The sequence below is a fragment of the Melanerpes formicivorus genome, unplaced genomic scaffold (genome assembly GCF_026170545.1).
Source record: "Melanerpes formicivorus ecotype bairdi unplaced genomic scaffold, bMelFor1.0.p_v2 SCAF_8, whole genome shotgun sequence".
Classification (NCBI taxonomy): Eukaryota; Metazoa; Chordata; class Aves; order Piciformes; family Picidae; genus Melanerpes; species Melanerpes formicivorus.
The window spans coordinates 13,836,355-13,850,454 of NW_027142360.1; the positions used below are offsets into that span (position 1 = coordinate 13,836,355).

Here is a 14,100-nt window from a genome sequence, read left to right on the forward strand (position 1 = left end):
TTTATTTTATTTTATATTTTATTTTATTTTATTTTATTTTATTTTATTTTATTTTATTTTATTTTATTTTATTTTATTTTATTTTATTTTATTTTATTTTATTTTATTTTTTTATTTTATTACTTCTGTGCTGATAAAATGCAATTAGAATGCAGCCTTTCCAGAAAATAAAGCAGAGATTGATGTGTTTCAGCCACTAGTGATCTGGTCTGACCAGATCGTAGGGAAATAAAAATGTTTGGGGTAATTCAATGCAACACAACTTGTGGAGTAAAAAAGAAAAGAGTTTGCCTCTGCACAGATTTATGTTGTTAGTACTACTTGACCTGCTGTTAAGCTTTATGCTTCAGAGCTCTGCTGGGAAATGCTGTGAGCTTTTAGAATGAAAGGCAGGAGATCAGACTGGAAACTGATCCTAATCCATCTCCGATTTCCATGGGGAAGAGCAGAGCTTGGACTCAGACTTCAAGGTAAAGGAATACAAACACCCAGGGTAGTGCAGAGCAATGTGGGCTGACTGAGCCTGTCCTGCAGGGCTCTGTTCTTAGTTTGCTCTGGCTTGGGTTGCTCTGTGCAGCACTGTGTACTGCAATTCCCCAGATGGAGAGTGTGTTGGGAGAGGCACTCGCTTTCTGCATTGAGATATGGGGGTTGATTTGCAAGGCAACACCAGCTTTTAGCTTTCAAAAAATGATGTTTAGCAGAAGCCACCCCTGGCAGGAACCTTGAACGGAGAAGATCTTGAATATCCCCAGCAAGCGGAAAGGTGGAGGGAGTTAGTTCAAGATAAGCAGAGGAGTGCAACAACAGGAACCAAGCAGAAGGGAGGGGTAAACTGTGCTGGTTTGCAGGAATGTTGATTTTACTGATGTATTTGCCAAAGAAGTTCAGCTGTGCCTGGCCACTCTGCTCATGCCTAGCAGACGCACGTACGTGTGACGCAACAGCCAGAAGGAAACCACTCAGTTCCGTTTCCCGACAGCCTGTGGATAGCAGAGAGGTCAATGTCCCACAGAGAGAGACTCTTGAGATACTGAGGTACAAACATGCAGTTGGGAGTTTGAGAGGAGCTTTTGCAAGCCAGTCATATTTTATTTCTGATGGTGTTACTGCACCCGTGGAACCATTCCCATATGGAGCAAGGGTTCAGAGGGTTCATGTGACTGGTGTGCATCTGGTTTGTGCTCTCAGCTCCTGGGTGGGGTGGCTGGGCAGTCCATGGGCAAGACTGTGAGTAGGGGAACTGAGGTGGTGGGTGCTGGGCTCCGACAGCTTCCCTTAAGTGCTGCTGAGCTGGGAGGGAGGAAGCTGGGGATTTTATGGTTTGTGAGCTTGGCTTTAAGGTCTGCTAGAAGGATATCTGCATGCAGTTAGTTATACCATTAGCTATATTTGTATCTCCATTAATTCATCCTTTCATCCATGTGAAGGAGAAGAAAAAAGGTGGCATGAGGTTTCTTTAAATGTATGAAACCTCCTAGATGCAAAACCGTTCCTGTAGAGATACAAAAAGCAAATTTACAGGGTTTCTCTGCGTTGCACAAGACCACGTAGTGAACTCTTCAGCAAAAGGTGATAGATATTACCTGTATTGCCAGAGAAATATTTCTGTCTGCTTTACTAAGTGTTCCATCTATGCTTCTGTCTATTCTGAGTTAGCTGTTGAGTGTAAAATGCCTTCAAGGAGCAGAAACTCTGGCAAGTGAAAGTGAAAGTAAGGTGCAACCCTACGCTTTAGAAAGCTGGTGGAGTTAAGGGGGACTGAGAGCCCTGGGCCACAGCAGGGGGGAAAGCTGAGTTTAGAGTTTAGAATCTGTCCGTGGAGTAGGTAGAGGGGGAATAAGGATCGGGGGTGGGGTGGGGGAGCAATGGAGAAAATCTGCCTGGCAGCACCAGCCCACCACACTACATTTCCCCCTCTACCCCTTCAAATATGATGCTTGATATCCACAAACTTTGAATACTCCTGCCTTGGCAGCAGCAGCAGCACACTTGCTGTGCAGAGGGGAGACAAGGGAAGGCTAACATCAAAAGAAAGCTCCAAGGAGTGTTGGGTCTCATGAACCTCGCTCTATAGCTTTGAGAGGAAATTCATTGGGATCCTTTTTCTAGCAACAGGCCTGGCTGGCCTACAAAGAACAACTGTGGCCTGAAGACAGTGGTGGAACAAGCTAAGGCTTCAAGGGACACTCAGGTTTTCTCCTTTGTTCTGGCAGTCCAAGGGATGCCAAGCCTTTGTTTTTAGACCTTTTATATTGTAACAACTCTGTAAGGAAGATCCTCCTGTAAAGATCAGCCTGTTCTGAGTGCTTCTGCTCCCTGCCAAGGCATGAAGGGCGTCAGAGCTGCATAGATGAACATTTGCAGTTTCTCTTTGAACATTATGTTCAAATCTTTGAGCAGCTCTGAGTAGCACAGCCACAGACTCTTAAAAACTCCACAGTGGGCCGGTGGGCAACTCTTGGCTGTGTATATGTGCTCCACGATAGGAAAATGTTATAGGAACTGCACAGTGATGAGACACATAGGAAAATGTTGTCTGGGTCCAAAACTGAGATATTTAAAGGAGGTTGAAGCACAAGAGCAAACAAAATAAAATCCTCTGTGTCTGAATTACTGGTTACCTGTTTCAGCTTGTTCTCCTTTTAGTTGCTCTCTTGGGAGTACAGCGCAGAGCAGAGACTTTGCTGGTAAGTGATTTTTTTTTGTTGGCTTGGTTTTGCTTTCCTTCCAATGAATTTGACCATGGCTGAGTGCCAGACACCCACCCAGCAGCTCTCTCATACAACCTCCTCAAATGGACAGGGGCAGAAGATAAGATGGAAAAGTTCATGGGTTGAAGTTAAGACAGAGACATCGCTTACCAGTTATTGAGATGGGTGAAACAGACGTGACTTAGGGAAAGTTTATTTATTGCCAGTTAAAATAGATTTGGGTGGTGAGAAACAAACCCCCAAATTGGAACAATACCTCCCTCACCTCCCTTCTTTCCAGGCCCAAATTCAATCTAAATTCTGCTACCTCCTTACCGTACCTCCCCCCCAAAAATCCCAAGCAAAAAACAAAATAGAGAGATGCAGAGGGGAAGGGGAATAGGTGTTGACCTCAGTCCATAACAATTACCCTCTGCCACACCTTGTCCTCAGAAATTTCCTGTGCTCCAGCATGGCCCCTTTCCCATTGTCTGCAGTCCTTCAGGATAAGCCTGTTCTGGCATGAAGTCCACTCCACATACTGCAGCTTCCTTCAAGGCATATCCATGTGCTGCAGCATGGGGTCTTCCATGGGTTGCAGTGTGGGTACCTGCTCCACCATGGTCCTATGTAGCCTGCAGGAGAATCTCTGCTCCAGTGCCTGGAGTACCTCCTTCTCTTCTTCACTGGCCTGGTTATTTGCAGGGCTGTATATCTCTCTGTTTTCCTCACTGCTAGACAGCTTTCTCAAAGGCACCATCAGCTTGACTGACGGGCTCAGCTGTGTCCTCCAGCAGGTCTGTTCAGCCAGCTGTGTCCAGCATAGGTCACCCCCTAGTCTGTTTTCCCAGAGCAGTCTCTACAGCCCCTCACTAGCAGGGCACCTGCACCTGGTACAATACCTACCAGTGGCAGCTTTGTTTTCCTGAATGCTAATGAAGGGGTGATGCAATCAGTGCCTTCTCCAGCCACTCTGGCTTTTGCAGCTGATCACTCACTGCCTAGAAGACAATGCTTACTCCTGTTAGCCTGGTGGCACCACTGGCCTTCACATAACAAGCTGTCTTTACTCTGTTTAGTTGTATTTTCTTACAATGTGTATTTTAGATATTTTAGAGAAAAGTAGTGACCCAGGTCCAAGCCAGAGAGGTCAGGGGCATTTCTATGATGCTCACCATGCCCCATAAATGTACAAATATCAGTTCCTAGGTTTTGAGCCAAACCTTCACTTCCTAGTTGGAGTGGGTCTCCTTTTTTGAGAAGTGGTTTGACTTCTGACTAGACCATGGTTATCACCTAGTTTGATTTCTCTGGACTTCTCTTCTGATGTTAGGGACGACCAAGCAGCCAGGTGGTGATAAGGTCTTCTGTGCCTGTGGTGTTTACTGAATCATCCCATCTGTTCCTGAAATGGAGTATGCCTGGTACTGGCTTGATGAGTCTGGGAAGTGGATTGAGTATGGGGAAGAGGTGAGATCCATCTGCTGTTGATGCTGAAATCTCTTGTTAAGCCATCTTCAGAGAGTTATTTGGGGCATGCTGTTTTGCAGCTGGTGTTTCACACGCACCACTGGGTGCCCTTGCGGTGCTGCTCTGATGCCCTGCTGGATTTGTCTAATTAATTGTCCCTCGAAGCAGTGCTGCTACTCTGTGAAAGATTTCAAAGGGCTGGCATTTTCCAGAGATGATGGACGTCTTTTGGCTGAAGCTGACTACACAGGCTGAAGGCTGCTTTGTTGCTGTTGTTACAAGCAGCTGTTCTCTGTGGGGGTACTCCTCTTTTGCTGACGAACAAAATGCTTGAAGTCTTAGAGACTGAGTTCAAAACAGCATCCCCTAATAGGGGCCTGGGGAAACTCTGGTATTTCCCCACAGTGTCACCTAAACCAAAGACAGATTTCTAACAGGTATAATTTCCTTGCTCTTCCTATAGCATCCACGACACTGCTCTGCTTCAGTAACATCTGCAGATCTGGAGAAGGAATTCCTATCCGGCGAGAAAGATGTGTTTTTTACTGCAGGTTCTCAGCAATATATGTTAAACTTTGAAGGTGAAGTATCTCCTTGGTTTAAGTTCATGACACCATGTAGCTGGCTCTAAGGTAGCCTCCTTCATGCAGAGTTGTCACCCTGTGTATGAGTTTCCCTGAATGGATCTTTTTCCCCCTGTAAGTTTTCTCTAAGCAGTATGTATCTGTGGTTTTGAGATCCCTCGCTCTAGCTTCCCTATTTGTGCATCTGTAGTCAAAAAAGCATCTCTGATGATATTGTATGTTCAGAAGAAAAGTTGAAAGTAAATGCCTCGTGGCATCTGGCTTATGCATTTGGGTTTATACCACTACAAGGGGAAAATGAGAGAAAGAAAGAAAAATCCTGTTATGAGGAGAAAAAGCATGTAGTACAGCAGAGGAAAATTTAGGGCTGGTTACACAGAGAGAGAAATGGGACTATAAGAAATGCTTTTCTGTTTCTAATTTATTTACCCATCTTAAAATTCCTATTAGCTTTCTGAACTTTTAAGTCTGTTTCCTGGCATGAATAAAAAGAGTGGTGTTTAAAGCAGGAAACAATGGCTAATTAGCAATGTCACACAGCATGCACTCTGGATATTGTTACAGGAGCAAGAATAGAGGGCAGACATTCTTCTTAGTGCCATATAACTATCCCATACTGCCAGGAAAGCTAGATTTATCACCTCTGCTCTATTGAAAAGTCTTCCCTGCTTGTAGGCCTGATAGCAGATGTGGTTTTCTCTGACTAGCATCCTGGATATTAATTCATGTGTAAGTGCAGTTGGTGGCTGGATGCCTTTGAGCTTCACAACCTATTCTAGCAGGTCTCCGGGCAGAGCAGCTCAAGTGGGAATGGCTTTGAGGTATGCAGTGGGGTAGGCATAGCAGACAGGGCACCATGATAGGGTATTCAAGGCTACCTCCATTTTTATCATTTCTGAACACATGAGACTGTGCTCCTGGAATATAAATTATCTAATTATTGAATTTTATTTTTCATTAAAGACATGGTTCAAACAAATTTGGTATTTGAAACTCGAAGAAAAGTTGTGCGGCGGCGAAAAAACGACTCCTGTCATGATGGACGAGACAGAAGGTAATATACAGGCATTACACAATTATGACTTTAGGTCACAGCACCTTTCACAGAACTACAGAATGACAGGGGTTGGAAGGGACCTCTGGAGATCAGGTAGTCCAACTCCGCTTCCAAAGAAGGTTCACCTAAAGCAGGGTGCACAGCACAGTGAGAGACTCCATCACCTGTCTGGGCAGCCTGTTTCAGTGCTCTAACACCCTCAGAGAAATTCCCTCTCATTCTTCTTGCTAAGAATTTTTCCCTACCTGTCTAGAATTCAATTTGATATTTCTTAAATTCATTTTTAGATAACCTTTCATGATCAATTTAATGCCAGGAAGCTCTCCACCCATGTTGGATTGTTCAGGCTGGAAAAGACCCTCAGGATGACTAAGTCCAACCAATAACCCTACTCTACAAGGCTTGCCCCTAAACCATATCCCCAAGCAACATATCCAAACAACCTTTAGAGAACACATGTAGGACTGGTGATTCTATTACCTCCCTGGGCAGCCCGTTCCAATGTCTGATCACTCATTCAGTGAAAAAAACCTCCTGACAGGCTTAGATCTGGGGATGAGTAGGAGCAGGCCATGTGGAGTGAGAGGTTCATGCTCCAGTTTCCCACAGGTTCAAGCAGCAAGTGTGGAGGACTAGCTGGGGCAGTTGTATAAACCATCCAGCTAGGAGCATGTTCCTTCTCCTTTGAAGCTCTCCTACTGGTGTCTTGACCTGCCAAGAGATGAATTAGTGCTACTAGGATGTGTGTATAAATCTAAATTGGAGAGAAGGATAATGATTATGTGGAAAATAAAACAACAACAAAAATTCAGGGGTACCCAAAGGCCGCTGCAGAGCCAGCGGCTGGATCCTCTGGAAGGGTAATTTTGTTAGGTCTCTCATGGACTAACTTGCTCCTTTTTGTTTTGTTTTCTGCAGCCAAAACTCGACTCTATCATGTTCTGCCTATCCTCCAGAATGGAACAAATCTGCACTGCCTGATGTTGGATACAAGGTAGGTCTTTCTAGCTCTCCAGTGGGTAGTATGAACTATATCCTATACTTATAAAATAAGCAATTATGAGGTGAAACCTGACAGACAATTTCACATTTAGAATAGACTTGTGTCTCATAGGAGGCTGAGACCCTCTGCGTATACCATGCAGGATAAGAAAGGCAATTTTGGCCATTACTGGTCTAACTTGTCTTTGCATTATCCTGAGATACCTGATCCTCTGATAAACTGTATGAATTGCATTTTAAGGGGGTACTGTAATACTTCTTCAATCAATTTGAGGCAAAATATTATTTACTGTGGTAAACTAGAGCTTAGCCTTTTAGAGAAGGAGGTAGAAGTAGCTAGAGTGTCAAACTAAGGTGAAACTGATAATAATTTCCAGCCTGAATACTTCTGTGCATTTCATCTTTAGGTTACTCTGAAGTAATCATGATGTGGAGTTGCGTTCAGTTTAAGGAGGACATTGAGGCACTTGAATGTGTCCAGAGAAGGACAACGAGGCTGGTGAGAGGCCTCGAGCACAAGCCCTACGAGGAGAGGCTGAGGGAGCTGGGATTGTTTAGCCTGGAGAAGAGGAGGCTCACGGGGAGACCTTATTGCTGTCTACAACTACCTGTAGTTGTAGCTGTAGTTGGTGGCTGTAGCCAGGAGGGGGTTGGTCTCTTCTCCCAGGCAACCAGCACCAGAACAAGGGGACACAGTCTCAAGCTGCACCAGGGGAAGTTTAGGCTCGAGGTGAGGGAAAGTTCTTCACAGAGAGAGTTGTTAGCCATTGGAATGTGCTGCCCAGGGAGGTGGTGGAGTCACCATCCCTGGAGGTGTTCAAGAGGGGATTGGACATGGCACTTGGTGCCATGGTTTAGTCATGAGGTCTGTGGTGACAGCTTGGACTTGATGATCTTTGAGGTCTCTTCCAACCTCGGTGATTCTGTGATTCATCAAAGGAAGATTGTGAGGGACTGTACTAATTTCCCTCAGTCAGGCCCTGTGCTTTCACATAGAGAGTAAGGATGAAGATGGGGAGAGCGAGGTTAACTGAAAAGTCAGGAGAAGCTTGTGATTTTCATGCCAGGGCTTTTCCTCTGATGTGAGGAAGTTAATGTGTCCTTTGGAAGGACTGGGACTTGTTACTGTCAGTAACACTTGATTTTTGGCATTTAAAAATGTTTCAGTTGGTATCACTCAGTGATGATTCCCATGAATATGGAAAAATTAAGAGGCTGTTTGAAAAGACGATGAAAAATTGCTACATCCACAAATTGCAGCGGATCCAGAACCCAGCACTTTGGCAAGTTTTTCAGTGGTTTGTATCTCTTTCATTTCATTATCCTTATGGTAGCAGAAGACTGGTATTTCCTGATCTATTGTCCTCCACAGTCTGCATTAGCAGTTGCTGAATTCATCAGCCCAGCAGATGTGAGACTGCCATGTACATATGTGCCCGGGTCCAGGTGGTAGTGAGGTTCAGCACAGGTTCCCGGTAGGCACACCCCACCCCTCCCCCCATGAATTTGCACAGTTGGCTACAAAAATACAACACAGACTCAAGTGATCATAAATAGCACCAATGGCCCCTGGGTCCTCTCATCTTCAGTTACATTCTGCATAAGTACAGACGTGCAAATGGGTCTCTATGGGCTTCATGATGTCTTCAGTATTTGGCCTGGTCCTCCCGGTCCTTCTGGTTAACAATGTCAGACCTTCTGGTCTCTCCATCTAGGCCAAATTTACGACTGCTCTTAAAACTGGCTCTCAGGGCACCTACCCTGCTCACTGGTTGTCCAGTCTTATGCTAGCTAGTGATCACTGACACACATCCTGCTTGCTGCAGTTGCTGGTGCTGTAGACATGCAGCTCCTGTGACCCAAGAATCTACTCCAGTTGCTACACCCAGACCCCTCTTCACATGCATGCTCACAGACTGGACAGTCCATCACCTACATAACAGTTATAAATGCAGTTTAAGGAGAAGATAGAGCAGACTGCTCTGGTCAGGCACAGAGCCTGGCCAGACAAGCCTACTGATCAGACAGTTGCCTCTTTATAGCCAACTAGCCATTTTTACCTCATTATCTGTTTATGTTCCCATGTTTATTCTCCTCAGGCCATCCTAATCCTTCCCTTCTACTAGCTACATTTCCTCTATTAAATATCCTGTTATAAGTCCTGAGTAATCCCCAAATGCTCTTTGCCTCTGTCCCCATAACAAGTCCTGTACTCTCTTGTAGACAGTATCCTCCTTACATCTGTGAGCTGCCCTGCACTCTTTCCATTGCTCATGGTGCTGGGTGTTCCTCTGGTCTGTAGGGTCTGAGACTTCCCTGGGTCAGCCCTAAGAGGGGCTGGTGCTGGGGTTTCTCTCTGAGTTATTGGGGTTGTTTCTCTGCTCTTTTGTGTGTGTGTAAACATGCCTTTCATCACATAACCTAACATTATGTGTGTGGCTTTTCTTTCACCATGACTAAACTGTTGTATTTCAGATTTATTCTTTTTGGTTTAGAATCTTCCATAAAGGAGGAGTTTTTGGTGGGGCTTTTTTGCTTTGTTTTGTTTTAAAAAGGGACTTAGGTGATGAAGATAGGGGCTGAGATTATAGTGTCTTCACTGTGGCTTCATACAGCTCAGTTGTCTAATCATGTAATGGATTTAGCCAATTGAATTTGGTGATTATTTAGTACCATGCTGATGTTACACTAGTGTTAAGATGAAGTGCTGGCTGGAGCAAAATATGATGGGGCTTGTAGTTCAGATTGTTAGCATGAGAGCCTTCCTGTTCTGGTTGCTGTTTCCAGGTTTGGGGTGTTGGTCTTTTTCACAGAGCTGGCTGTGTACTTGGGAGGTAAGGCAGTCATTTTAGCACTGGCTTCTGCTGTGCTTTTTTTCCTGTGAAATAGGCTAATTTAACTGTATATCTTATTGTCTCATTAAACTCCTTATCTTAACCCAGGGCTTTTTATTGCTTTACCTTCCTTCCTGTCTGTCTGTGTGTGTGAGTTTGCTTGTGAAAGCAGGCTGTCATAAACCAGTACATCATATTTATATGTTCAGGATTTATGTAACCTGGGAACTGACCAATTCTTGATCAAGAGATGTTGTCTCTCTCATGTGGTATGAAGTTGTGGGTGACACAGTCCTTAGCAATGCTGAGAACTTTGTGTTTTGCAGGAAGGAGCCAGCTATGCAGCAGGGTACCAACAGAAGCATAAAGCAGACCAGTAGCCCCATTGAGAGTGGTTTGTGTCGCTGTTCCTCCACAATCCAAAAGCAGGAGGAGCTGAGTTGGGAAACTGTCCTCATTTGAACCAGGGTAACATGTCTTTCTTTTATTTTTTTCTGTCCCCAGGCAAAAGGAACAGATGAAGAAGCTCAATAAATTGAAATGGGTGGAAGAGCGGCTGCTCTTTCATGGGACAAATCCATCCCACATACCTGCAATCTGTGAGCAGAACTTCGACTGGAGGATCTGTGGGACTCACGGAACAATGTATGGAAAAGGTACAAGTACAGACGTGTGGGTTCAGGGGCTGTAGCAGCATGCACTGTAGACCTCAGCCAGGCTGATGGGTGAGTGTGATGTGACTGCCTGTCCCCTGACTCATGCACTTTTGCCTCAGGGGCACTCTGCATTGCTGCAGACATCATCCAAAGCAAGCCCATTTGGGGAGGGGCAAAATCAAGCTGTCTTTGTCTCAGGTACCTATTCTTCAGCAATAGGTATCTTCTCAGATAGGTGGGACGGGAAGCTTGATGGCAAAATGTGACTAGTCTGTCAATGCTCAAAAATAAGTCAATATGGAAACATCTGGCAAGGATACCTGTAGAGCTACCTGGGGTTGTTGAATTGCTGTCTGCCGAAGTGCAGCAAGCAGCTGTTTATTCCTTGGTTGACAAATTGTCTTATCTGTGGCTTTTTCTGGTCCTTAGGAAGCTACTTTGCCAGAGATGCTAGCTATTCTCATGAGTACTGTTCCCCTCACAGTGGTCGCTACAGCATGTTTGTAGCTCAAGTTCTTGTTGGAGACTTTGTTAAAGGAGAGCCTGAATACCTTCGTCCTCCACCTAGAGCCAGCAATTCAAATAGACTTTATGACAGCTGCGTGGATAACCTGACAGACCCTTCCATCTTTGTCATCTTTGAGAAGCACCAGATTTATCCTGCTTATATCTTGGAGTACAGCAATGAGTTCCCATGTGTGATCCTGTAATGAATGGTGGAATCTCCTTTGATTTTACACTGAATAAATTACATTTTAGTACATCTTTTTTTAACATTTGCTCAGTTTTAGTAGTAGCTTTAGAACATTTTGTAATGCAGTGAACCAATATTTAGGGGCATAGTGCTAAATTTTAATCTCCACTTTATCTCTAGCCTGGGATGGTGATGTGACTGCTTTGCATACTGTCCTGGTTTGAGCTAGAAGAGAACTGATTCTGTTCAGTGATTGCAGTTTCCATTTAAGTCTCTTTCTTCTAAGCAACTGCACATTCTGATTTAATGGCAATTTTTGCAATGCTTTGGGAAGAGATGGCACCTGATGTTTATAGTTACTACTAAGGATTGCGATGCAGAAAGGCTCTTCCTTATACTTATTCCCATAGAAACTAAGGTCTCTGCTAAATCTACTTTACCACCTTGAGGTAAAGTGAAAGGTCCTACTACTGGAAAGTCAGATGACCCTAAACTGACCAATGAGGTATTTCATGTATGCCATACTCAGTATAAACCTGAGAAATCACAAGGGTCAAGCTCTCTTCTTCAGTGACTGACATCCAAGGGGAACTGTTGGTTCTTCTGCCTTTGATCCCAGTACCTGCATTCCTGAGTCAAGTTCCCAAATCCAGCTCATGAATCTGGTTCCCAAGTGCCTCTGAGTCTAGTCTGGAACTTTCTCAGTGCCTGCCCACAGCATCAGTGGTGGAACTGGCATAATTGCTGCCAGGGTGTTTGGGTTCAATATTGATGTGGTATGTATTTAATGTTATTGTTATTATTTTCATTAAAATTGTATTAGTTTTCCAACTTATAAGTCTCTCTCCCTTATTCCCTTTTCTCTTCCCCTTTTGGAAGGGAGAGGGGTTGATAGAGTGTGCCTGTCATTTGTCTAGTGGTCAGCCCAGCCCTAATCAGTGACATTACCCTGATGCAGTGACACCTACTGCTGCTGAAAAAAAAGCACTCCTGAGTATAGATAAATTTTATCTGATAGTCACTGATATAGTAACGTAGAAATTATTCCTGCCTATGATGATGTTCATGTGTTAAAGGCAGACTGGGTGGAAAATACGGAAGGAAGAAAAGAGAAAATGATGCACAAGAGAGAAATCATGGTCATGTCTTTACTCTAATAGCAGGAAGCTCCTACATCCTGGAGGCTTTTTAAGTGATGCTGACAATGAACTTTGCTTGCTTTCCTGGTTGCATTACTAGCAGCTCTTCTTACCTTGTTCTTCTATGTTGAGTCTATCTGTTGTTGTGACGCCCTGTTGTTGCTCTGTCCCCATTATGTTTGGGCCAAGAGAAGCTCTGCTATATGGCAGCTCCTGTGGCTAGATCCCTAGTACACCATGACAAAAACAGTGAGGAAATCAATGGTGAACTGAATAAAGGCACGTGGCAGCATCCCACCATGATCTCAGAGCCAGCACTTGCAGCATGAGCAGTGAGTTAAAGGGGACTTGTGAGGGGTGTTCACTGGCACAGCCACCTCTGTTCCCACCCTGCAGACTGAAGTTAGTGGTGGCTATTTTGAATTGCCCTGCTGTTGCCTGGCACTTCTCTGGATGACTGAGAAGGGCTGCAGTAGTGTGTGCTCCATCTGGGAGGGATAGGGGAAAGCTGGAGTGATGGACAGAGCACTTAAAGCTTGGTGGATAGTGAGATAACATTCAGGATGCCTGATAGCATGGAAGCAAAAATAAATGGTTTATTTTAAAACAGTCTTGCTGTACAAGCTGATGTAATTTACCAAGAGTCACAAGTAGTTCAGTTGTACATGCTATGAGTGGGAGGAACCAAAAGTAGGGGTGCATATGACCTTATCAGCTTTCCTAAAGCCTGCTATCTTCAGGCAAAATCAGTGCCTTTAGAAAATGTCAGAAAGGCATCTGACCACAGTGAGACCCTGAGCTGCAATATTTAGTCTGTCCACAGCACACCTCTTTTGCAGGACCCTAAGCCTTTCACAGTTTAGTGACCTAATCCTCTAGGCCATGGATGAGCAGAGAGCTTCCCATGTAGTCAGGAAGGAAAAGTCATGTAAGTTGACTTTTGTTTCCCCTGAATATATGACATTTTTTAATTAAAAAGAGACAAGCAAATGGCAGCAAGTTATCTATCACACATCTTTCTCAGTAAGGTGGGTGGAGTACAGAAGATAATTACTTGCCTATACTGTCAATGCTACCGCATTGGAAAACTGCGGTGAATTTGGAGAGCTGATTTGTCAGTTGTCACAGACCTGCATCCTCTGCTTTGTATAAACACAAATCTGAGCACTGTTTGGAGAAGCAATAAAAGAAAGTCTGTTTTGAGATGTTAATTTTAATGTTAGATGGGATTATATAGAGACCTTTTTTGGTTTACAGACTTGCTGCCTGGCTCTGGCACCCAGTGGGTGCTGTGCATGGGCAGCCTTCATGCCACAGTTGCCTTTCCCTTCCTGCCTTTGCGCTGCAACCCCATGAGGATCAGGTGGGCCTGAATAATTTCCTACTATTCCAACTATTTCCTGCCTTGCTTCCTGCAACACTGCGTAAGTTTGCTCCATGGCTTCATCAGCTTATGAGAAGGTTGCCTATGTTACCTCTGGGCAGGACAGAGTCTGGGAGACAGAGGGCTTGGGAGGAGTTTTGCTATTAGACAACATGCTCTGTGGTATGAAGTCCTTGTACAAACTGTCTTCTCCCCTTCTCCACAATGACAGAAGAAACCATGCACTGTGTGGCAGAAAGCCACTTCCAGCAAGGTAAACATTGGTATGTGACTGCCAACCTCCTCAGGCAGGGGAAGGTAAGGGAGAGTCTGCTGAGGATAGGACCAGTCTGAAAAAGAGCAAACCAGGCATATAGGAGAGAAGAGGTGCAGACACACAGAGTTTGGAAAAAAAACAGGTTTTTCAATAAATAAAAACTAATTCTGGCTGCAGGGAGAGTTTACATGACCTTCGACAGTTACTGTCCAGGTGTTACACTGGGAAGGTGAGGCAGCAATCTGATGTGCACAGCTGTAATGGTGAGCTGTAGAACTGCTGAAGTGTAGCTGCTATAGGTTTTGTAGGCATTTCAGTACCAGATCTGAAG

The 14,100-nt window shown here is 44.5% G+C and overlaps 1 protein-coding gene across 3 annotated transcripts; it reads left to right on the forward strand.

The window, feature by feature from the left end:
- The first annotated feature begins 133 nt into the window (after positions 1-133).
- LOC137442973 (protein mono-ADP-ribosyltransferase PARP12-like) lies at positions 134-11,842 on the forward strand. Of its 3 annotated transcripts, none has more exons than XM_068142213.1 (9): positions 134-1,038; positions 2,634-2,690; positions 4,027-4,163; positions 4,627-4,744; positions 5,711-5,801; positions 6,723-6,798; positions 7,974-8,104; positions 10,145-10,296; positions 10,781-10,903. In XM_068142213.1, exons 3-9 carry the CDS (start codon positions 4,104-4,106, stop codon positions 10,801-10,803), a joined length of 651 nt encoding a protein of 216 aa, XP_067998314.1. In that variant the 5' UTR covers positions 134-1,038; positions 2,634-2,690; positions 4,027-4,103; the 3' UTR covers positions 10,804-10,903. The 3 variants fall into 3 exon arrangements, with proteins under 3 accessions (XP_067998314.1, XP_067998312.1, XP_067998313.1); XM_068142211.1 differs by having other exon boundaries at positions 136-1,038; positions 10,726-11,842; XM_068142212.1 differs by lacking the exons at positions 134-1,038; positions 2,634-2,690 and having other exon boundaries at positions 2,705-4,163; positions 10,726-11,842.
- Positions 11,843-14,100: the final 2,258 nt, after the last annotated feature.